The 27,083-nt window shown below is 33.4% G+C and overlaps 1 protein-coding gene across 1 annotated transcript; it reads left to right on the top strand.

The window, feature by feature from the left end:
* The first annotated feature begins 239 nt into the window (after positions 1 to 239).
* On the top strand, positions 240 to 26,793 carry LOC129223968 (U21-ctenitoxin-Pn1a-like). Its single transcript, XM_054858352.1, has 8 exons — positions 240 to 252; positions 8,841 to 8,887; positions 10,060 to 10,190; positions 17,232 to 17,329; positions 20,741 to 20,825; positions 23,872 to 24,061; positions 25,332 to 25,465; positions 26,263 to 26,793. Exons 1-8 carry the CDS (start codon positions 245 to 247, stop codon positions 26,422 to 26,424), a joined length of 855 nt encoding a protein of 284 aa, XP_054714327.1. The 5' UTR covers positions 240 to 244; the 3' UTR covers positions 26,425 to 26,793.
* Positions 26,794 to 27,083: the final 290 nt, after the last annotated feature.

The raw sequence follows: 27,083 nt of genomic DNA, 5'->3' as shown, positions 1-27,083 counted from the left end.
CTTAAATTTTTTGTGTTCCAAATTTAGAAAATTGTACCATTGTGAAACCAGCCAGTTCACACTTACATTGCAATTTCGCGGGAAATGCAACAGGTGTAGCTATGATTTTATTTCATCTGCGATAAATTACGCACGATCCGACAAAACCAAGATTAGATTGATTTCACGTAGACAGATCGGTGTGATATGAAACTTTTATAAACAAACTTCTTTCTTTGGATGTTCTTCTTGCAGTTAATTGGAAATGTTGAGGTGAGTAGTAAGCATTTTAATTCTAACACCCTTCTTTTGAAATCAAAAACAAGTTTGTTAATAGCAAAATTTATCCAATCTGAAGGATAAAAGTTTAGAGTAGCGGCTCCTTAAGACATAGCTTTCAGTTTAACTCAATTTTCTGAGCCTTTTAATGTTTTTAGACTTTTAAACTACAGGGTTAGCATAAAAGAATATCCCGGTTTTAAAAATTTACATCTCATAAACTATTACACTTACCACTCTAAATAAAACATAAAAATAAAGATAAACTGTGAAAGATTTTTTGAACGTAAGTAACTACTTAAAAGTAGACGTTTAATTAGTTACGTACGAAGGAACCACTAGCGCAGCCAGAAATTCACTCTGGAGGAGTGCTTTTGGTCACAACAGTACTTACACGTGTATTGACTACTGTATTAGGACTGGCAACAATGTTAAAAACCAAGATTCAGTTTTTTTTTTTTTTTTTTTTTGTGCAATCACGATTGCTTATTGCTTTTATTTGACTGTTTTTGGCGTCCTATCATTTTATTTTTCCACCGCCACCCTCCGCACCATCACCGCCGACCGGCTCCTCACGATGCTGCTCCTATAGCGAAAGCCGTCTCCAGGTTGCATCCATGACCTACACACACGCGCAAACCTACACAACTACACACACACACGCACACATACACACACATACACCTATACACACGCACAGGGGCGGACTGGCTGCTATAAATGTGTGGGCCATGCTTTGGGGTGTTGATACATGAGCAGCTGCGTACACAAAGTTGGGGGGAAGGGGGGGCGAAGGAACATCTGTTGGCCCGGTTGCGAGCCTGAAGGGGGCCCGAGATTTTTTAAATGAGGGGTGAAATGTACAATAGGGACGCAGTGGTAAACAAAATGGAGGGGGGGCCGTAAAAGTCATTTGTGACGGGCCTCAAAAATTTCTGTAAGCGCCCCTGGCCTGGTATTCACTGGTTTCGGCTGATTCAACGAAATGCTGTCAGTTGGCAATTGATTTCATTAGTCTAATGTAATTTATCGCTATACGAGTATTTTCATCTCAGAATCGCATCGAGAAAGCAAGATAAACTGAATCTGAAACAGGACAAAATTTTAACTTAGAAAAGCGAATTCCTGAACATACGCGGATTTAGGCCTAAGTTCAATGGGAAGGAGGCAAGTTTTTTTTTTTTTTTTTTTTTTTTTTTTTAGCAACATTAGTTGTAATCAGGGCCAGACTTAGACTTAACGGAGTCCCAGGGTTTCTAACCTTGGAGAAATAATTTGAGGAGCATCTGTGCTGATTTTGAGGAGCAATTCAAAATTTTGCGAAGCAGTTCGGAATTTTGTATAAAAATCAATAAAATCAACTAAAACCACTTATCTGATTTTGTTTAGAGCTTTAATAATTATTTTAAGCACTAGTATGAAAATAATTATTTCTAAATTAGTAAAACAGCTTTATATACAATTTCAATCTTTGAGAATAAGCATCTTTAATTTCCCACTTCTTTGCTTACTTACTTAACTTCTTTGCGGAGTAGCGGAGTTTCGCCATTTTTGCGCAGCAACTCCGTAAATTGCGGAGCCGTTGGCAACCCTGGCTCCCTTTGGTATTTCAGGTAGGAGGACCCTTTGTAGTCCTAAAGTCACGATAGTATTAAGTCTGCAATTGAGAACTTTGAAGAAGGAACGAGTTAAGTCCAAAATTTCCCTTTTTTTTTTGTAATTCATTTGTGCGTATGGAGAATTCGTTGTTCCGATTGGTGCAACAACGGGTCACAAATGTAAGATTAGACCTTTGTAGTAAATAATGTGGGAAAGTTATTAGCATTTCAATCGGACACTAATGTTATTTATTGGTCTTACCAGAAATGAGTGAGTCTGGACTTACCTGGTTCTTGGTTTTTGCATCAAGGCCCAAGGAAGAAATTGTGTATTACAGATTTAAGGTGGTCCGGGACACATTTTGAAAAAAAATGTTATTAAACAATTTAGAGTTTTGAAATTTTTTGCAGTGATTCACCATCAGTTTGATTCGCAAAATCATAACATAAATATTAAATATATATATATATATATATATATTTAAATTTAGTTATTGTTTTCTAAAACACATGGGGTTGCTTCAAATTGCTAAAACTCAAAATATTCTTGGTCAATTTTCAAATTTTTTTCAAAAAACTATACATAAATATCTAAGTTTTAATTTTTATTCGACGATTTAAAAAATATTAATTCAGTAAAAATAGAAAATATTTGAAGAAAAATTTCGAAAAATTCACAAAGATACTTTTTAAAAAAAATCATGTTTTTTGAAGTAATGGTTTTTTTTCAAATTCACCGTATAAAAATCAAAGTAAACTGTTTGAAAAAGGTATGCTCCATTTTTCATTACTTTATCTTTATCAGTTCTTGACTTATAAGAGTTTGAATGCGAAAAATCGGGAAAAATTGCATCATGGAGAGAAATGCGTTTGAAGTTTTAAAGTTAAATATAATATTAGTTAAAAGAATGCAACAAAAATAATTATATCTTTCGTTCTAATCAAGATAGAAGCAAGATTCAAACGTCCTTTTAAGCAGAAAAAGACGGAGAAGTTTTTTTAAATGATTAAAAAAAAGCAAAAATTGACAAAAAAATTTTCCGGACCCCCTTAAATATCGAAAAATTGCCAAAGTCTTCGAACCTTAGGCATCCTCTTAAAGTCACTAAAGATAGCTTAGAATTTTACTTATAGAAATTTTCATGGGAGAGCTTCGTAACCCTTTTATTTGCACTATAGCTAAAAATTGATTTCAGTTCCAGAAAAAAATGCCCAGAGAGAACTAGTGTTTCCTCCAGACCAAAAAAGGGGCAGTGCGCTTTCAGATAAAAGGGATAAAAGGGTAGAGAAGTTTTGTTGAATAAAAAAGGTACTTCTTTTACTTTTTGGTATATACTAGGTACATACAAAGTTCAAGTGTTTTCGATAGTAATTATTTTTAAAATATTAAAAAACTTTTTGATGTTTAGTTTTAAAGGTAATGCAAAAAACATTCAGATATATTATAATCAGATTCCTGTGGATAAATGATTGAAACAAAAGAATGACGTTTCAAGGACAGGGGTCGAAGGTTAGCTTAAAAGCGGAAGGGCACGATGCCCTTCTAAAAAATCTTGGGGGAAACCTTTATCTTTTCCTTTCAATGTTTCCAAACATATTAGAAGATTATATTTTTAAAATTTCAATGGCGGAAATTTCGAAGGAGAGTCGCCAGATTCCCTGTAGTAACGAAATGTAGTTTCAAATTGGGTCAAGTATACTTCAGTTTTTAAATGCCTCCAAATGAGATCACTGACCCTCCTATTCTCTCAAACGTGACCAAAGTTAGTTTTGCGTTTTTTAATAGTTTAAACTCTAAACGTTTTTGCAGGGAGCTCCCTATGCTGTTCCATTAATTTTACTAAGGGTAGCCTAAAATTGCATTTCTAAAACTTCCCATTTCGGAGAATTTCTGGGAAGAGCCCCCGACATTCTATTTCAAACAAAGATAGACTAAAATGGATTTCAATTTTGAAAAAAAAAAGTTAAGAAAACAAAATTTTGGGGAACCCCTTGTTTTCCCTCTCTTTTTAACGCTACCGAAAATTGTAAAATTGTGTTTTTTGACATCAACTTTGAAAATATCGCTTGGAAGAGAACTAGAATCCTGTGTCCCGATTTTTTTCTTAGGCCTATATAGGTTAACCAATTTCAAAAAAATTCCGGGGGGATTTACCTGCTTCCTCATCTCTTTCCACCTGTCCTTCCTATGTTCAGTATAAAAGCCTAAAGATGTGCCTTTTCAGGCCATAACCATAAGTATCCTTTCAAGGCACATAAAAAATGCGTCAGTGTTAGATATATTTTACGTTTTACAATTTTCTATTTTAGAACTTTACATCTTGATTTAGGAACTTAAAGAAAAATAGAAACTAGTGGTAGTTTAATGTCTTTGCTCGGCTAATTTAGTGGGCCAAAATATTCTTTTGCCGACTGAGCCAAAGTCAGCCAGTTCGCCCCTGCACACGCATACATACAGACACCTACACATACACACACACACACACACACACACACACAAAAACATACACACACACGCACACATACACACACATACACCTATACACACGTATACATACAGACACCCACACATACACACACACATACATACACACAACTACCCACACATTCATGCCTGCACACAGACACAAACACATATGCCTACACACAAATACATACCCCCTACACACAAACACACATACCTCCACACACAAACACACACGCCTACATACACACACTCGTGATTGCGAAAAACATAATTTGAATTCAAGATGTCAAAATTCAATTTTTTTTTTACTCCAAACTTTAATGGCGCCTACCTGCTTCGGAAGACGTTTGTACCCTTATGTTTTACTAACACTAACTAATACAGTAGTTAATACACGTGTAAGGACTCTTGTGCACCCCCCCCCCCAGAAGGAATTTCTGGCTGTGCTAGTTCAGAACGTGCACGTTTAAGTAGTTACGTACGATCAAAAAAACTTTTACAGTTAATTTTGATTTTTATATATCATTTATAGTGTTAAGTGTAATAATTTATGAGATATAAATTTTTAAAACCGGGATATTCCTTTAAGCTAACTCTGTATTTTTCTCTCATGCAACTTCATCTCATCTAACGTTTGGCTGCTTCTGGATCCTCAGAATTAGTGAATTCTATTTTTATGTACAATGTTGAGCAATACTAGACTTATTTAATTGTTTTTTCACATAATTTTGATGCTCTTTCAAACGAAATTTTAAACCACGCCGAGTCTGTCCAATATAAGCAAGTTTACAACTACAATTAATTTTATAAATTCCACAACAATTAAGAGGGTGAATAGGATCTTTAATAGAAGAGAATGAAAGTTTATTAATAGGAGAGAACACAACCAGGAATTGGAACCGTTTTAGAATCTTAGCAACCTTATAGCTTACAGATGGAAAGAATGGCAAAACAACCAAATTATTTCTGATGAAGGTTCGGTTAAGAACATTAGTTTGGGATTTATTTGAAAGTTTTTTATAAATGGAATCAATCATAGTTGGCGGACAGTCTCTATCAATTGCCACTGCTTTAAGATGATTAAGTTCCACTTTAAGAAGTTCCGATGTAGAACAAACATAATTTGCGCGATAAACAAAAGTATTGAAAGCAGAATATTTTTGATTTGGAAGATGAGACGTTAGTCTATGAGGAGGTAAAGAAATAGCAAAGGGTGTGCAATAAACAGTAGTTTCAATACCAATTTCAGTACGAGAAACAAGTACATCAAGAAATGAAATGCAACTATTCCGTTCTTTCTCACAAGAAAACTGAATATGAGGATTAATGGACATAAAAATAGATAAAACCTCATCACTCTCAAACTGATTCTGGTTCATTAGAACAGAACAATCATCAACATACCGAACATAAAATTGAAACTGCAGTTTTTGGAACAGCTTAACCTCAAAATAATTTATATAAATATCACTAAGAATGGGGGCTAAATGGGTTTCCCACAGCCAGACCATCTAACATAATATAAAATTTCTCATTAAAAACAGAAGGACACTGCTTAAGACAGGTACGAGTCAGAAAAATTAAATTCTCAATTTCCGTATTGGTGAAATGAAATTTAGAAAGTCTTCTACGAAATCATAACAATGAACCCTCGACGGGAGCGTTCGTAAATAAAGAGTTAACATAAAAAGATGCCAAAACTTGGCGACCAAAAGCTTGGAGATATATTGCCAAGTGTTTGTCAAATTATAGCACCGCTTGAGTTTACATTGAAATTAACAATGATTTTATCCCAAAAAGGTGTAAAAGACCCCCTTTGGAACATCCGAATGCAACCAAAAGAGAAGGTGCACAATTAGACCTCACTTGGAGTCTATGTACCAAATTTCAACTTTCTAGGACATATCGTTCTTGAGTGTTATGCAAGATGCATACAGACATACGCACATACATACGCACATACGGACGTCACGAGAAAACTCGTTGTAATTAACTCAGGGGTCGTCAAAATGGATTCTTCAGGTGTCTATACGCCCTTACACTGTAAAAACGATTCAGAAACGTTCCTGGAAAATAATGGGCAGCTGATGTGCCCAATATCTTCTAGTAACATATCTTACAACAAGAAGTTCTGTCTAGAACTAGACGAGCCTACTTTCCCGTATACCCATACTACTTTCTAGTACCTGATCAATATTCTCAAAAATAGCTAAAGTCGCAAATTTTTTCAAACATATTTTAAAATACTTTAAGCTGATTTCTAGGAATAAAATATTCCTCACTCATCTAAAAAAAATTAGATGCGTAAAAAAAAAATAAATAAATAAAAAAAATAAAATAGCAGCAACTTTTAAACAAAGCAGCTAATACACTTTTTTCCATTAAAAAAAATCTTTAACAGCTTTCAAAACGAAAAAATAATAATTAAAATTAATAAGCTCATTAAAATAAATACATCATATCAAAAAAAAATCGTCTTTTCCCCCTGTTGCCAAAAACATTTTCTTAAATGAATTAATGCACTTACCAAAACAAAACAAAAAAAAAAAAAAACAATAAAATGTCAACTTAAAGAAATAATTTTCATTGTCAAAAAAAAAAAAATCGTCTGCGCATATCTTTATGTAGAAACATAAATGACTTCCAGTTTATTCGCCAAAAACTGAGTACCTAAATTGAAACTTTAGCGTAAAAATAAAAACAAGTCATATCAATAATAATTATTTCACAGTTAAAGCTATAGCTTCGGAGTCCGAGTCGAAGTCAATATCATTTTGAGATAAAGGGGTCGGAGTCGAATATTTAAGAATCGGAGTCAGTCATTTGTCCTCCGTGTATAAATTTTTGCCAAAGCTACGAAGTCAGAGTCGAAGTCGGGGAGTCGGAGTCAGATTAATTGTCGAGCATAGGAGTCGGAGTCAAGTGCCCCTAAATTCTCGGAGTCGAAATCTGTAGTTTGGCGTCAAGAGCTATTTCCAACAAAATTTGTTTGAAAAAAAAATCCGTCTTCAAGTACGGAATCTACTATGACTTTCAGTTTCCCCGTAGGCGCCAATGTTAAGGGATTTGAACTGTTCAAAATTGAACGAAAATTGTTCAAATCAAAAAGATATTTTATATACAAGTTTTTCATCAAAAGCTTTTTCCTACAAAGTTTGTTTGAAGCAAATTCGCCTCACAGTTCGGAATTGCCTTGAATTTCCCCGTAGAAGCTAATATTAAGTTTTTTTGAACTGTTTAAAACTGAACAAAAAATAGTTCAAATCAAAAAGTAAAATATAGGAATGAAGTGTCCTCGCCGAGATCTTTCGAACAAAAAAACGTTTTTTCGAATCGGACTATTCCTTCAAAAGTTATTAGGGGGGACAGACCGACAGACCGACAGACCGACGGACCGACAGACCGACAGACAGACATTTTTCCCCATCTCAATACCCTACTTTCCAATTTTCAATTTTTCGATATTTATTTAATTATTTTAATTTTTTTTTTTTTTTTGACATTTTTTTGTTTTTCGCGATATTTTTAAGATGCATTGAGCCTTCTTTCATGCTTTTTTCTTCTTTTTCTGACATTTACTGGGAAAGTTGGCTAAAAACCAGGAACGTTTTCCGCTAAAATTCAGTAACCTTTCTGAACTATTCAGAAAGCTTCCCGTTTACAGCCAGTCCTGTCTCTGGAATCTTAGACTAAACTTAGGTGGGTATACTATAATAGTTTGGCACCTCCCTGCGTTCCGAGGAAAGCTCTAAAAGCAGTATTGCGAACAAGGCCAAAACTAAGAAAGAATTGCAAGTAAGTACCAAGAATTTTACCCTGCAATTCTTGCTAAGCTACGTAGTCCATAGACTGATTTGCGCCTTGGACGCTTTATCAGTCTGGACGGGCCGCATTCAAGCTGTACCGGATAAACTTTATAAATACGCTCAGTTAATCTTTAAACTGGGAGTTAAACATATTTTTCGCAACCGTGAGAAGTTTGATTTCGTGCGACTTGTAGCAATTCAGGAACTTTTTTGACAAGGATACTTGATATTTCTAGGAAGTGGGTAAAAACCATTGAAATCCCGAAATGTTACACGGAAATACTCAGTAACGTTTCGGAATTTTTTTAAAGTGTAGGCATGTATCCACGTGTGTTCGCGTTGAAAAAAAAAAATCAATATTCATTCGGGGGCGAGCAAAATGGGAATTAAGGACGATTTTTGAGTGAAAATTTTTTCTCGAATACAATACTCCCTTTTTTGTAAAAGGAAGTAAAACAATTAAAGAAATTGAATAAAATAGGCTGCTAAATATTTTATGCACATTGTTTAATTTTTTCCTTTGGGAACAAAAGATATAGTATTTCTTATACTGCATGTAACATTCATTGGAAATTTAAAACTAAAATTCTGCTAATTTTCAAAAGTACTGTAATTTTTCAGAAAAATTAAAAGGCAATTTGCAGAAAATATTAGTAATATATCATATCTCAACACATACATTAGTAACTGATATATTCCTTACATTTTTAGGATACGTCATATTTTGGTACTGTTATCAGTTGGTGTTGCCGTCCTGGGTAAATATACTTTTTTTTTAACATGTGTTAGTTTTTCAACATATATTTTTATAATTAAGGTCTTTGAATTTTTTAACATTTTTGTACGAAAAGGGAAATAAAACCTAAGAACAACACATTTTTTAAATATCTTAATTCTACTTTTCTGTCAAACGTCAACGCCAACTTAACTGATGGCATTGTTCGAAAAAAATACTTTCTAACGCTATGTGCTACAATGAAATTGTTTTTTGGGTTTTTTTTTTTCATCCATAAATATAAGTGCGTAAAATTATATTATTTTTTCTAATAATTGTTGCATTTTATTTTTTATGAAACAGGTTTTGTATTATATAAGTGCTCTAATACTAAAACTACCTGCAATCACATCCGCTTATCCGCTACGCTGTGCACGTAGCACAAGTCAATTTTTCACTTATTTCTACAACGCTCATACTAACTTACTCTTTTACTAGAAAATCGCCCGTCAAGATATGACGGGTGAAAATTGCTTCTATATTTAAACGAAGCAATTGCCTGTTTGGGGATATTTTGATAGTTGAAACTTTTACCATAACTCCAGTGGATTTACCCTAAAATCTAGTTGATAGCATGTATTGTTGACCATTTTTACGTTTCTTCATTCTCCTAAAATGACAGTATTACCAGTAAAACAGTTAAGTTACCGGATCCAGTTCAGCCTCGTCACAAAAGAACCTTTGCATGCAGTTTAAACATTACCAAAACACGTTATCAAATTATCATGCCGTGGCTTCAGTTTCATTGTTGATGACGTCAGGAGCGTTACTCGATCATTGGCTATTATATATATATGAGGATGATGACAGTTACTAACATTAATAACATTGCCGTGTGCAGTAAAGAGCAGTAATTGCATTTTTTTTTTTTTTTTTTTTTTTTTTTTTTTTTTTGCATTTTTGTTATCTATTGTACATTAGCTTTATTGTATGAGCTTGCTCTCTCTCTCTCTCATTAATTCACTATTTTATTCTATTTTTTCTAAAAATTTCTGCCAAAAATAGAAAAACATGGTTCAATGCAAATTTTATCATAAAATTTATCGTTCTTTCTTTATGTACCATAATTTTCAGAAAAAATTTTCAATTCGTTCATTCTGAAAAAAATATGTTGTTTTAACCATTTCACTTACGTTTAAACTATTTTAATTGTAGCAAGTCGGCCGGGTAGAAATAGTAAAGATCCCCTGACAGTTGAAAATTGCGGGAAAAGTCTATTCCTGCCGGAAGGGAAAGACCGCATCGTTGGCGGAGGATATGTAAAGCACGGAATGTACCCATGGATGGTAAGTTCAAAATGAAGTTAAATGTACAACGACTTAGAATTACTCCTAAGTACCAAAATACTGTAGGGTTTTTTTTTTAAATTATACAGGACCGAATTTAAGGCATTGCCACTGATTTGGGGCATAGGGTTGGTTTTTCTTTTTGGCGACTGAGTTACGGTCACTCTTGGCGATATCGAAGATGAATGATGAAGTTGGTGGATAATTTTTCTTGAAATGAAACTTTTGTTGCAATTTAATGTTTTTTAAATTATTTATTTGAGGGTGCATCTTAAATTAAACAGAACTTTTTTAATCTATTCTTTTTAGGGAAAACTTTTTTTTTTTTTTTTTGGCGGAAATTTCATAATCAAACGGGACTTTTGGAATGGATAAGATACCAAGATTTTTGAAAACACGTCATGAACACGCTGCCGTAACTCTGCCAAGTTTCAAATAATTGTGATTAAATAGCAGGTGTTAGGATTTTTTGAAACTCTTACCTGCTAAGAATGTTTTTTGCCAGCCAACAACATACAAAACATAAATCTGTTGTCTCGAAAAAAAATCCATATGCTTCTAAGGGTAAAAAATACTCACACGAACACTTAAAAAACTTTGAAATGAAAAAAAGTCGACTATCAAAAATTTTAGTCTAAATATTATTTCTTTCTTAATTTACACAAAATCATATTTAAATTTTTACAGAAAGAACTACCGGTGAAATTTTTATTAAAGTTTAAAGTACGGTCAGTCAGGACATTTTTAAGCCAGTCCGGCTAAGTTAGCGCCACCTCATACTTTTAAGTTTATTTGACTTAGAAAAAAACTAGAAGTCCCAGTGATGCATCCTGCGGGTGAGCTCATAAAATAAGCTTTTATCTATTTATGACTTTAAAATATACTATACTATACTATACTGGCTCTAAGATTCCCTTAATGACTGTACTCGTTACATTATAAAAGATACGTTTCTGTTTAAAAAATCTCACAATGCTAAAAAAAAAGGAATAAAAACCTAAAAATGAAAAAATAGTAAATAATAATAATAATATAAACAATAAAATAATAAATAAAAGCACGAAAATCAAAAGAAAACTAAACCAAAATAAAGGGTCAAATGAGTCGAATTTTTAGAGTTACGAATTAAGAGCCATTATTTTGAAATTCAGACAAAAAACGGAAATTTTGGCAGTGACCATTTTTGATTTTCCTAATTTTTTTATATGTTAAAGTAGGTCATAAGAAGTGAACATTCTGAAATTTTTAGCCTTCCAAAAATTTTCTTTCGCTCGTTAAAAATTCCCAAAGTTTGAGGTTTTGCAGCGCTTTTTTAGAAAAATTCTATAAGTCGCATTTCAGTGCGCTATAGCTCTTTACAGAAACACCACCTCACGGTTATGTTTATATTTATTGGTTGTACTGTATCTAGTAAGATGACTTCAAAGTTATTTTGGTTGGGGGTTGTTGCTTTCTTCAGATAAGGGGTCGCAAAGTATGGATTTTATCCATTTTCGCGCAAGTTTAACCTGCGTTATTTCCCCCCAAAAAGCCACCCCCCCCCCCCAAAAAAAAAAATGTGACATATACTGAAAGTTTATACTATGAAGAGAGTAAATAGCACAAAATTTGTTTGAGGTTTAATTTTTTTTTAGGAGAAAAATGCCCTGATATTTTTCAAATTTTCAAAAATTGTGCTTTTTTGATCGCAATTAACTCAAAGCAGCATCACTAGGAAAAAAAACCTTTTATATATTATGGTACCTGGCTATGTGTAAAACATCATGAAAAAGAAAACTGCATGGGATCTCTTTTTATTTTCTAGAAAATAATTTTTTTGTAGCTCATTTTATGCGTTTTCTCGTGCGTAAAACGTGTGTCCACTATGCAGATTAGATCTGCTAAAACTTAAAGGATGTAGTAAGAATGTATATATGTATGTATAAAGAAAGAGAAAAAGACTAGCACTACTTTATTTTTCTGATTTTTACAAATTGATAATATTTTAATTGCATGTAAATCAGAAAACGATAAATCGATATCATATGTATAATATATATATATATATATATATATATATATATATATATATATATATATATATATATATATATATATATATATATATATATATATATATATATATATATATATATATATATATATATATTTGATAGCAATATAAGGATTGAACAAGAAAGAGAAATTCTTTTAAAAGAACGAAAAAATGAAAAATCCCAAAATACTCTGGAGCTTCCCAAGGGTATCTACCCTTGGGGGATACTATGATACTATCTATCCCCAAGAGGTCTACCAGTATCATAGATCAGCCTGTGGCGCCTATTAAACTGAGTAGTGAAGTTCATTTTGGTTGACTTGTCCAGATTATAAATACAGTATATGATAGTGTTTCTTTATATATATATATATATATATATATATATATATATATATATATATATATATATATATATATATATATATATATATATATATATATATATATATATATATATATATATATATATATATATATATAAATATATATATATATAAATATATATATATATATATATATATATATATATATATATATATATATATATATATATATATATATATATATATATATATTATATTATATATATATATATCGTATCAATCCCAAAATAAATCTTTCTTATTTATTTATTTATGTCCATAGCAATGGAAGAAATTTCATGAACAATATCTGCTTCACTTTCCTCTAAATGTCTATTTTTTATGTTATCTTCATATACCTCTAAAAGGCTGTTGGTTCTTGATAAATAAGTATTATTTGCTTTTTATTTTTTGCTTTGTATATCGGCTAAAAGCAGCTTGAATTTGACCTTTTGTCAGATATTGTTCGGTTGGAATATTTTTATGTCTTCAATCATCTCTGTTCTCATTGCATGTTCTACTTGGTCGAGCGTCTGATTTCTCCCTTTTTTCTCACCATAAAGGAACTTTTCTTAAAGAAACTCTCTTTCTTTCATTGAAAATCGTGTACTTTTACGAGCTGGGAGAGCCCACCCCTCACATGAGATTGACAAAATGTTTTCTTCTTTGTTTTCTTCTTGTTGACTGGTAGATGCCTGACCAAGACCATAAGAAACAGAACTCTGAACAGTTATTTGAAGATGACATAGAAAATAGACATTTAGAGGAAAGTGAAGCAGATATTATTCATGAAATTTCTTCCACTGCTATGGACATAAATAAAAAATAATTATTTTGGGATTGATACGATAAATCAATATATATATATATAATATCGATTTATCGTTTTCTGATTTACCTGCTATTAAAATACCATCAATTTGTAAAAATCAGAAAAATAAAGTATTGCTAGTCTTTTTCTCTTTCTCTATTCACGTATATATACATTCTTACTACATACTTTAAGTTTTAGCAGATCTAATCTGCATACTGGACACACGTTTTACGCACGAGAAAAGGCATAAAATGAGCTACAAAAAAATTATTTTCTAGGAAACAAGAAGAGATCCCATGCTGTTTTCTTTTTCATGATGTTTTACACATAGCCAGGTACCATAATATATAAAAGGTTTTTTTTCCTAGTGATGCTGTTTTGAGTTAATTGCGATCAAAAAAGCACACTTTTTGAAAATTTGAAAAATATCAGGGCATTTTTCTCCTAAAAAAATTAAACCTCAAACAAATTTTGTGCTATTTACTCTCTTCATAGTATAAACTTTCAGTATATGTCACATTTTTTTTGGGGGGGTGGCTTTTTGGGGGGAAATAACGCAGGTTAAACTTGCGCGAAAATGGATAAAATCCATACTTTGCGACCCCTTATCTGAAGAAAGCAACAACCCCCAACCAAAATAACTATGAAGTCATCTTCACTAGATACAGTACAACCAATAAATATAAACATAACCGTGGGGTCGTGTTTCTGTAAAGAGCTATAGCGCACTGAAATGCGACTTTTAGAATTTTTCTAAAAAATCGCTGCAAGACCTCAAACTTTGGAAATTTTTAACGAGCGAAAAAATTTTTTTGGAAGGCTAAAAATTTCAGAATGTTCACTTCTCATGACCTACTTTGACATATAAAAAAATTAGAAAAATCAAAAATGGTCACTGCCACACCTTGTCTGAACTTCAAAATAATGGCTCTTAAAAACATTCTGTTATTTTTGTTTTATTGCGCTTAAGGCGGCGGTAGTCAGATATCGACGTGCGTGCATTGTATATATGTAAAAATATAACCGATCATTGTAAAATACAGACGCCACGTCAGAAAAAACACTTGCCAGTGACGAGTAAACGATAGTTGCCAGACCAGGGGCGTGCGTAGGGGGGAGAAGGGACACCTTTTGGCCCGGGCCCGAGTCTGAAGGGGGCCCAATATTTTTAAAACTAGACATGAAATATAGGAATAAAAAATATGGAGGAGAGTCCGAAAAAAGTCATTTGTGACGGGCCCCAAAATTTCTGCGCATGCCCCTGTGCCAGAACAGGGTACCATACCCCGATCCGTTTAGCGTCCTTCTTGTGTGATATGTAGCATGAGTAAAACAATCTAAAAACTTAATCTGAAATTTATACTAAATTAGAAACACAACGTAATCACCTGGATGAAACTATTGGATGCAAAAACTTAAATTTGTTAGAAAAGAATTCGTTTTTTTTTTTTTTCTTTTTTTTTCTTTAAAAGTAAAAACTTCCCGATTTATCTCATAATGGTGCATAATAATACAAGCAGATATGCATAATGTCTCATAAATTTAGTTACAAACTTCAAACTGTTCACAAACTTCTAAGCAAAGAGAGATGAAGATCAAATAGATGGAGAAGTGAACAGAAAATCATCACTGGGGCACCCTATAGATCAGAGGTTCCCAACCGGTGGCACGCGAACCCCTGCGGGTTCGCGAGAGGTTTTCAGGGAGTACGCAAAAAAAATATTGTAATGGCGGAGTTTTAACATGTCTGTTTCTAATGAAGTCTCATGTTCAAGCGATTTCAAGCAAAATTTGCTACTTTTTCATTCATTTGTCTCTCGCACATTCGATACTCTTAGCATGAAAATACATTGCATTTTTGCTGACACATTTCACATTTAAAGAATTTAGTCTGACATTGCAAAAGCGCCGGTTTTAGCGCTTTCATTGAGAATGATAGTCCTGAAGTCATGCTGAAAAAGCTCTGCTTTTGAATACAATGTCCTCAGATGAAAGAATTTGAAAGCATTACTTTCATCAATCATCAGAAGCTTTTGATAGGAAAAATTGATTAAACTTGCTGAAAATATTACATGGAGTATTGCGCGCGTCTCAAATATTTTGATGTTTAGTTTCTTTACAATTTGAGTGCAACCACATTTTGCTCCTGTGTTGAGTTAAAAGTTCATAGAAATGAGATCGGCTGTTGTTTGTTGCTATAATTTTCACACTACATAGAGACATAGAGTACAATGTACTTCTAGCTTCATTGTCAAAAAAGAGAAAGAATGGCTAGCAACTCAAAAATACCACAGGAAATTAATTACTTCAGAAAATTTTCGCGGGGGAAAGTTTGGCACTGTGAGGTTTATGCAGTAAAAAAAAAAATGAAATCCACGGAATTTAACCATGTAACTTAATTTGCGCTATATGTAAATAAGGAATTTATGAAATTTGTGTAAAAAATTTCTCTTGTAGTAAGTGAGCTTAAAAATATTTGTTTTGTTAAAAATCACCTTTTTTGAGTAAAATTAGAGTAAATAGACCCTTCTATTATTTTTCAATATACGCATTTTATTCCGCACTTACAGCATACATACAAGAACATTCTTCAGGTTTCAAGCGATTAATGTGCGCGGTATATCCTTATCAAATAGCTAGGCTCGTAATCATTTTCAAGAAGACTTAAGGGGACACTGGACGTTCAAAAGAACGAAATTTTTGTCTAATTGAAATTTTTATTTTTTGAATTTATTTGAATATGAGGACAATTTTGTGAGTTTTGTTTTATTTATTATAGTATAGAGAATGACTTAAAATAAGTTTCAGTGTTGTGAAATCAAAATAATTACGCAAAGGACTTTTCAAAGTTTTGTCAATTATCGTTAAGGTTATTTACATTTTTTAAACAATTGGTCTTCTAATTAAATTTTTTTAATGAAATTTTATAATTAAGCTTGTACCAGTGTTTAAAGTATATGATTAAAATTACATGCAAATCCATCAATAATTAAAAAAGTTTGTTTTCAAGGTCCAGTGTACCCTTAAAGCTAGAGATCTTTCTTATTTTACTGGAAGAAAAAAGTTGATTTAGTTAATCTGAGGAAACTCCCTGAAAGGTATTTTCAAGATGATTCTTTAATTGACTTCTGATTTAGTGATAGAGATAAATATAGCCTTGTGCCAGAAAAATTTCAGCCAAACTTTGAGGAGCCTCTTCGCCCCACAAAAATTCCATTTTATAGTTTTTTTCAAAGTTGATTGAAGCTCAACGCAGAATAATCACTGTGTTTATTTTTTGGTGAAGTAGTATTGCATTCATTTTTTAGCGATCACTTTAGTTCGTAGCAATATTTGTAATTCTACATTTTTCAATTATGTTTTATGTTTTCGTTCTTCTTGTTCATTATGGAGCAGTATCAAACTAAAAAACAGCTCCTTCCGAATTTTATTGTCTATGTATAAGCTTTTTTTTTTTTTTTTTGCTTGTTACTTATTACCTAGTACAGAAGTGGTTCGCCAACTTCTTTAGGAGTTTGAAAGGGGTTTGCAAAGGGGAAAAGGTTGGGAACCGCTGCTATAGATAAATACATTACATGGAACTGATATTCAATAATTAATCGAGTTTTTTTTCCTTAATTTTAATCACTTCTGAATTTCCTACAAGGAATTACCATTCTCGCCAATAAATATTACAATTTTAATTAGCAATTTGTATGAGTTGCAAAAGAACTTTTCAGTAAAACTTAGATCGGAATTTTATGCAAAATTGTTCATTATTAAACGGTACCGGAATTAGTTTATTCATGTGAAAGATCTGTTAACTAAGAAGTGCTAATTTTTTACAGGTATCACTATACGAGCAAAGGGATTCTTTCAATCATGCTTGTGGTGCCACCATTTTGAATGAACACTGGATTATCACAGCGGCACATTGTATTGATTAGTAAGTTTTTTGTTAATCAATCGTAAAGTTCGTTGAATATCCGCACTGAGAAAAAGGAAGTTTTCAAAAATGAGTACATTCATGCTTTCAAATTTTCCTGAAACTTTGTGCTTCAAATATGAGTACCCATGCTTTCAAATAGCTTTATGAATTATTTCATACTCAAAAATAAATACATAACTCGGTTAATACTTAATTTTAAAATTATTACATATTCAAAAATGAGCACAAATGCCTCAAAAATGAGCAGAAATACCTCAAAAAATGAGCACATGTCGATTTTGAGTATGTGATGAGTATTTGAATGTTTCAAATTTGAATACCACAAAGTCAGAACCATTTTGACTCTCGATATGTTCAAATTTGAGTACTCTTTTGTCATTTTTGAAATTGTTGCTTTTAAAGTGCATGATTTCATATTAGGTGTCGTCCACAAATGTAATGGTTTGAAGGGGTAGGAGGGTGGTGAAATTGTGACAGTTTGTGACAATTTGTGACAATGTTTGAGAATGGAGACGGTAACAAGAGATGTGACGTCGCGCATTTCTTATAACAATACGCTTATGTAATATAGCATGGCATGTGACATGGGGACGGAAGGGAGTAAGGTGAGATGTGATACATTGGGACAAGAGGGAGGTCAAGTATGGTGAAAAAAGTGTGACATCATTTATGAACAGAACTTTTATTTAGACGTTACAATCTCTTTTTAAATTCCATTTCCTCATAGCTGCCGAAACCTAAGAAGAACATTCTTAAAGTGATATTTTCAGAGTAATAAAAAGCAAGGTTGGAAATAGCCTAAACTAAGGTGATTCGAAATCTCTGGCAGTCGATATGTTGACAAATTCTCTAGGTAAAATGAAATTCTGGACTGCAAGGGGATGGTGGAGCAGCTTTTTGTGGTAACAACAAATGGGACAAAAAAGTTTTTGTGTCATATTTATGTTTCGGTTTATCTAACACAACTTGGTTTTACTGTTTTTTTAATACGTGTTTTTTAGCAAACAAATGAACGTGAAAATGTAGTGTAAAAGTATTTTTCGTGGAAAATTGAGTGGCCTGACTCTAGATACCTTATTAATACCATATAATTGTGAGAAGAGATATAGCTTTTTTTTTTTTTTAAAGTGAAAATGCTGTGAAAAAAAGTGAGTGAAATTAGTTTTGAAAGAGTGAAATATATAAAAACAATGATGAAGACCTAATAATGGTTAAGTGAATAAAAGAAAACTGCGCTTCTAAACAGGAAACAGTGTAGTAATGAAAAAAAAAATCTAAACAAGTAGCGATAGAACTAGCATAGTAAAACATGTTTTTGAACGCTTGAATTATTTACTCTTATGTCCCCATTACCATAAAAGTCGCCAAGTTCAGCGAGTTTCGGTGAGTAATGGAAGACATCTTATCCACCATGGATGCCCTGCCACATGCAGATTCTCGACCTTAAGCAATTTTATGTAGTATTTTTTGTTCATTTTACACATTGTTATTCTTCTTAGCAACAATCAATCTCTAATTAACAAAACATCCATGCTTTTTAAACAAACTATCGTGTGAAATTTATAATTAATTCAACCTTTTTTTTTAATTTACAATTCACAATTTCGCTAATTTCAACAAAAGCTTTATGTATAATGCATCCATTATTCACTTATGTCACAATGTTTCCTATTTAGCTGTTCGTCTTTTACCCACTTGTCACCTCCCTTCGTCATCTTAGACGATAATATGAAGAAAAACGCTTTTTTATGACATATCTTTCATATTCTAAGACAAGATAACCAGAATTACATTTTTTTAAATGAACTTAAATATTTTCAGAGTCATGGGTTAATATTTCAAAATCTTAGTTCCTATCCTAAAGCGAAGAAAAAAAATTTAAGCTCAAGTTTGTCATCTAACCCCATTTTCCCCTACTTATAAAAAAGTACAATCATATATAAATTAAATTTATGTTCTTATGCATTGATGAGTTCAAAACTACTTCCGAAAAGGTAATTTTGCGCACTATTTCTCTTCTTTACTAATAATAAAGCTGAAAGTCTCTCTGTCCGGAGGATGTCTGGATGTCTGGATATCTGTAGGATGTCTGTGACGCGCATAGCGCTTAAACCGTTCGGCCGATTTTCATGAAATTTGGCACAAAGTTAGTTTGCAGCATGGGGGTGTGCACCTCGAAGCGATGTTTCGAAAATTCGATGTGGGGTTCTTTTTCTATTCCAATTTTAAGAAAAAAAACTATCATAAATTACGAAATTATCATAACGTGGAATCGTCACATGGGCACAAGCCAATTGGCGAGATACGAAATTATCATAACGTAGAACTGTAACGTCGGTGCAAGCCAATTGGCGAGAAAATTCACCATACATTATTTGTAAATATACAGGCGAACCAAAAGACCTTTAATTCTTCTATTACGGGCGAAGCCTTGCGGGTGCCACTAGTTACTAATAATAAAGCTCAAAGTCTCTTTGTCTGGATGTCTGTAGGATGTCTGTGACGCGCATAACGCCTAGACTGTTCGGCCGATTTTCATGAAATTTGGCACAAAGTTAGTTTGTAGCATGGGGGTGTGCACCTCGAAGCGATTTTTCGAAAATTCGATTTTGTTCTTTTTTTTATTTCAATTTTAAGAACGCTTTCCGGAGCAAAATTATCATAAGATGGACAAGTAAATTACGAAATTATCATGACGTGGAATGGGAGAGCGAATGAACATAGCTAATTGGCGAGAAATTCGTCATCCATTATTTTTAAATATACAGGCGAACCGAATGACCATTTAATTTTCAACTACGGGCAAAGCGGTGAGGGTACCACTAGTCTTTACTAATAATAAAGCAGAAAGTCTCTCTGTCCGGAGGATGTCTGGATGTCTGGATGTCTGTAGGATGTCTGTAGGATGTCCGTAGGATGTCTGTGACGCGCATAGCGCTTAAACCGTTCGGCCGATTTTCATGAAATTTGGCACAAAGTTAGTATGTAGCATGGGGGTGTGCACCTCGAAGCGATTTTTCGAAAATTCGATGTGGTTCTTTTTTTATTCCAATTTTAAGAAACAAAGTATCATAAATTACGAAATTATCGTAACGTGGAACCGTAACATGGGCACAAGCCAATTGGCGAGATACGAAATTATCATAACGCGGAACCGTAATGTCGGTACAAGCCAACTGGCGAGAAAATTCACTATACATTATTTGTAAATATACAGGCGAACCAAAAGACCTTTTGATTTTTCTATTGCGGGCGAAGCCGTGCGGGTATCACTAGTTCATAATAAAAGTGAAGGGGAAAAAAGAAATTTCTTAAGACAAAAATTCCTTTCTCTTCCATTTTCAGCAGTTAACATTTTTTGAATTTCTCAGTTTGAATATATTCTTATTATGCTATGATCTCGTGTAGTCCTGACGATCCCTGGAGGTACGAAATATTTCTTGGCCTTTACAAGTTAAGTGAAGAAGATGGTCCAACGGTCAAACATTACCGGGTGAGTTGATACAGCCTGATTTGTGTCATTTGTAAAGGGTGTCCAGCAAATTACTCCCTGATTTCAAAATTAAATATCTCGAAAACAAAGGCAGATATTGGAATAAAATAAACAGTATGTTTATTGTGAAAGCCATAGAAATCATGTACAGAAACATGGAAATTAGTAACAAAAATTGCCGACAGGGGCGCTGCATAATCAATTGCTATAGAAGTCCTCATAAATAGTGCTGCGAAGGGGTTGGACGATAATTTCTAGTGTAAATGAAAGTACCTCTGAGAGGTAAAACTACTACTGAAGCACCTAAACCCTTTGCAGCACTATTTATGGGGACTTCTGATGCAATTACAGCGTGCAGCGCCTCCTGTTGGCAATTTTTGTTACTAATTTCCGAAATTCTGTGCATGATTTTTATGGGTTTGACAATAAACATACCGTTTATTTTATTCCAATATCGTCCTTTGTTTTCGAGATATTTAATTTTGAAATCAGGGAGTCCTTTCCCGGACAGACTGTGTGTCGAAAGGCGAATTTTAAAGACCTTACTGTGAACAATTTTCACTTTGAATGTTTCTAAATGTTTATTCTTCCTTGATTAGTTTGAAAAGAGAGCTTTCATTTTTAACTTGTTGCGTTGCCTAGCTTTGCATGGTCTACATCGAATATCAAAATTGTGTCAAGTGACTCATGTATCAGGCTTAATTACTAGAAAAAAAATAGCGGAGAATTTGCCGTTAACGTGTAGAAAAGAGTAATTTTATATTAGACGAAAATTTAAATTTAGACCTCTTTGGATTTTTCTTGTTGAATTCTAAAAATTCAGTCATTGTCATTTGGCGTAAACGCTCCGTTTCACGGATTTTCTGGCGGACCTCTCCTCTTCTATGGAAGCTCTTGAGAACACCAAACTACCACTGCGACAAATTTGGTAAAGATCCGACATAAACTTCGGTTTTGTAAAAGAAACTCCGATAACTAAAGTCGTATAAATATGTAACCTAGTCAAACACGTATTCTGAAACATTACGAATCTGTCGATACCTGGTTCGATGCTCAGTTTCCCGTCGCTCACGGGAAGTAGCGATGACATAGATAGAGAGATAGATAGATTGGTAGGTAGGTAGATAGGTAGATGGTTACGATTTTTAATATTTAATACTAACTGCGTCACCTGGCTTTGCACGGTCTACGTCGAAAATAAAAGTTATGTCAATTGACGCGTGTTCAACAATCAGGTTTGAACAAAAAAAATTTTAAAAATATGGGGAAATAACTAAAAAGGGAGCATTTTAATTCCCCCGATTACAGGAAAAGCCTTAAAACAAAAGCTAGGATTTTATTTGTTCCTATTCAAAAAACAAAATGCAAATTTTAATAAAAGCATTGTTACGAGAAGTCGAGATGAAGCACTGAATAATAATTTGAATGAAGGAAAGCCTTCAAAAAGTAGGGATTTTACGTCGAAATCTAAGTATCATAATTAAAAGGTTTAATGGATATATCCTGTAATTATTATTGGAGGATTGTGTTAAATAGCCAAACATAAAGACGGGAAAATTACGAATCTACCGATACTTGGTTCGTTGGTCAGTTCACTGGCGTTCGGGAGAAGTAACTCGGACATAGATACATACGTAGATAGATACATATAGGGATTGCAATACCGGACCAAAATTGCAATATCAGTATTCGGTATTTTTTTATCGTGATACCGGTATTAGAAATTTCCCAAAAAACATTCAAACACATAATGTTTCATTGCCATATTTTATTATTTTTTGCAAAAAGTGCATTATTTACTTCTTGTGAACAAATATAAAATGAAGCAACAAATATCATAATAAAAAATCAACGATAGCAAGAATCATAAAGCATTTATTTTGTTGTCACAAAACCTGGATCTCATTTTAGTGAAATATTTCCTGCAGTTGAAAATATTCTTTCTGAATTCACGCAGGCTGTTAATAATGCCTGGAAGTCCTACATTCTCAAATAATTCGGTCTTTAACTAGCTGGTTTTGGAAAAAATTAGTTTTGTAAGTGTGGGTGTTTCTTTTGTATTATGGGCAGTTTTTTTTTATCATTATTATTTATAGCTAATTGTAACTGTTCTTCGAGCGACAATTTTCTTTCTCAGTATTAACATCATCTTCAACAATTTCCTCTTGGTCAGAATAGGGTTGTGTTAGCTTTTATCAACACTTTGAAGTTCTTTATAATTATATAAATATCTGAAAACATGTACCAATTGATTATGCCTTACCTCTTTGCAAATGTTCAAGACATTATAAATATTATCTCGTTGGGTATAAAGCTAATTAGCGAGACAGAACAGCCCGCTAATACCGGTGGCAACAAAATACTGTTTTTATACTATGTAACAAGAAAATGTTTTTCTCAAAATTCAGTACAGTTGAGACGAGGTAAATATGTGAAAATAAATAAATAAATAAAGAATTCTGAAATTGATCATAGCACAAACACATTCTTAATTACACTTAAAGTTAATTTTCATAAGAGGGCAAGTCAGGTGAAATGGGGAGAATCAACAGGTGGTTCACATAAACTCACGAAAGTGCGATTCATCACACTATCTGGTGATGAAAATATTATTTTGTAATCTTTCCACTAATTTTATTCAATGACATTCTATTAATTCGGGCTTTTGAAGTCAATTTTTGTTTCAATAGAATGATTTTGGTACTATCACATCGGAACAGAAATTTATATTTAAAATAACAGTATATATATCTAATTTGTTAAATTGACAACTCTTCAATTAAAAACTATTTATTATTTTTAGCTAATACCGAAAATACTGGTATTCTACCCCAGCAAATACCGGTATTCCGAAATAGCAAAATAGCTGCAAATACCGGTATTCGGTATACCGGTATTGCAATCGCTAGGTACATACATAGATGCATACGCTCAGTTTTTAATTATATAAGAATAATCAATTCTCGTAGCTTCATGAATATGAATGATACTGAAATACATTTATAAATATCGATGGTAATATGTATTCATGTTTATTTTCGAACAGATTTCTGAGGTTTACGTTCACGAAGATCATAATAAAATAACACACGCCAATGATGTCGCCCTTTTGAAAACAAAGTTGCCCATCGACATCGCTGGTTCCGGCGGATATATCAATGGTGTTTGTTTGCCAACGAACAACGACGATCCAAAAGGACAAGGAGTTGTAACTGGATGGGGACATGAATATTCATGTAAGATTGTGCGAATGTTTAATTTTTTCGGCAGATTTTTTATTATTTTGATCATAAATAGGTGAGAAGGGGATATTATGTAGTAGTCGAGCAATATGAAAAATTGAACTTTTAACTCTGCTTGGACCTGGTATCATGGAAGAGCATCATGACCTGCGCATTGAAAACTCTCATGACAGTGTGGAGGGAAAGTTCATTGCCTGTGACGCTAAGCTTTTGCCTCCTAGTTTCGTACCCTGTGGTACACATGTGACTTGAACATTGATATCAAACATAAATACACTAAACAAGTAGTAGTTTCCTATACTATCATGACAGTGTGGAGAGAATGTTCACTGCTTGTGACGCCAAACTTTTGCATCCTAGTTTCGCACCTTGTGGTATACACGTGTCTTGAACATTTATATCAAACATAAATACACTAAAGTAGTAGTAGTTTCTTATACTATAGTTGTATTTTAACTGGCATTATTTTGTCTATTAGGTTAAAGGTTCATTATAACCTTGTTTATCCGGCCCTCTTTTATCCGCATCTCGAGAAAATTCGGATCAAAATCGTAGTTAAAAAAAATATGATTGAATAGATAATATTAAAATATACGTAACTATAAAGTACGCGGCATATTCACGTTTTATTCTGATTAAAAGTACAGCTCCAGCAAAGATTATACGATTTATTATGCTATTCTAACAAACACCACAGCAGCTCAACAAAATGATAATGTGTTTTGTTGAACTGCTGTGGTGTTTGTTATGCGTTGGATTTACCTTGCTTTATTCAAACGACACATATAGTTAAGTAAAACGACAGTGGAGCGATACTTTCTTAAGATATTGTGTGAACAAAAGGTTCTGATAGTTTTCTATTATTTGTTTTAAACAATTCAATGTGAATCTGCTTAATATTTTTTTGTCGTAATCCCTACATATTTAAGAATTTGTTTTGCTAAGTGCCCATACTACCCGGATTATCCGGGTTTTCGATCCTTCGGTCATCCGGATTGCCTTCTGTCTGAGTCCGAAAAAACGGAATTATTCTGTAGAAAGCACCAGAAGCTCTCAAAAAAAAACGAATGTTCGCATTTTTTCAGTGGTTCAAACTACCTGTTCCATATTTTCCGACTATTTCATTAACCTCCATTTATAACCAGTTTTTTTTTCAAGTGACAGTCTATTACACTTATAGAATGTGTTCTTGGCGATTTAATGTGCTCATGGTATCAGTTGTTTCATAAACGAAAATCAAATGATTTGCTTTTTTTTCTTATAGGGGGAGTAAATTCAAATATCCTGAAGCACGTAACGATACCATTTGTTGACAGAAAAATCTGTAACGAGGCATATGGTGGAAACATTTTAGATATGATGATTTGTGCAGGATCTGAAGGCAAGGACACTTGTCAGGTAAGACAACTCGAATAATTTCATGACGTCGTATAGCAAAGAAAAAGTGCACTATTTTCAAACACACACACGTACCTACACCCACATACGCCTACAAACAAACACGCCTACACACACACCACTACACACAGCACTGTACATGCACACACACAAAATCCTACACACGTACACACACACGCCTACACACACACACCACTACACACACACACGCCTACACACACACACCACTACACACACACACCACTACACACACGCGTTTAGACACACACTTCTACACAGACACCACTACACACACATGCCTACACACGCACCACTACACACACAACCACTATACACGCACACACACAAAATCCTACACACGTACACACACCACTGTACACGCACACACACAACATTTTACACACGTACACGCACCACCGTACACGCGCACACACAAATGCCTACACACAAACACACACGTCTGCACACACATGCTACCGCCCGGAAGTTTGTTGTGTGCTAGATGCTGTTTGTGTCTGAAGAGAATTGTGTAATTCCGAAGGAGCCAGGTATAAAGAAAATCGATTCCAGGGAACAGGAGCCGTTTGTAGAAACAATAAACAAACGAGCAGGATCGTATCGCAGCTCCTAGTTGCGAGAAACATAATTTGAACTCAGGATATCAAAACTCGTTTTTTTTTCTAGATGTGAAAACTTTTATTTGCTTAAACAAAAAAATGTCAATGCATATATTTGGAGTTTATAGTGCATATCACTAAGGCTCTCTTTAAAACCAATGATATAAATTTCTATTACAGAACGATTCTGGCGGACCACTTTTCCAGGTAGACAGCAACGGCACCGCCACTTTGTTAGGAGTTACTTCATTTGGCAGAGGATGCGGGATGCCTGGATTCCCAGGAGTCTATGCCAAAGTGTCGTATTTCCGGGATTGGATGATGAAGATAATCAAGCCTTAACCATGTCCCGAAATAGCAGAAACAACTACGCAGCTCTATATATTATTTTTAAAAAATAACAATGAAGTTCTTTTCTCTCAACTATTTACTTGCCATCATTTCAAATGTTTTAATAAAATCGTGAATATACAAGTTTTTGTGTATTTGTATAGCCGCAATTCTTGGGATAATAATGTGGCACAATCCTAACAGATACATACAATTTACCTAGGTCTGTCAAAAAGTTAGTAGCACTAGTTCGTGAAAATCTTTAGTCAAAGACTATTTCCATTGACGTAGTGACTTTCACGAAGCAATTTTAGTTTTTTTCTGATAATTAGTTGTAAAAATTAATCGATAATTGCAACTGGCCTCTAAATTAAAACTGCTTTTTTTTTTTTTTTTTTTTTTTTTTTTTTTGTAGGCAAAATGATGTAACAACATTGAAATCACCTACAAATGGACAGCCAGTTCTACTATCGAAAGGCATTGTGCTCCTGCATGGCAATGCAAGACCACATGCTGCAAAACAAACGCGCAACCTCCAGAAAAAGCTTAAAGGGAAAGTGTATGAGATCACTTTTGTTTCGCTCAGATCTTTCTCTTTATGTCTTTGATGTTTTTGGTCCTACAAAAGAAGAACTTTTGAAGCGACAATACCATTCGAATGACAATATAAA

Source organism: Uloborus diversus, chromosome 6 (genome assembly GCF_026930045.1).
Source record: "Uloborus diversus isolate 005 chromosome 6, Udiv.v.3.1, whole genome shotgun sequence".
NCBI lineage: Eukaryota > Metazoa > Arthropoda > Arachnida > Araneae > Uloboridae > Uloborus > Uloborus diversus.
Note: the sequence above shows the minus strand (reverse complement) of the source record. Positions and strands in the feature narration are given on the sequence as shown.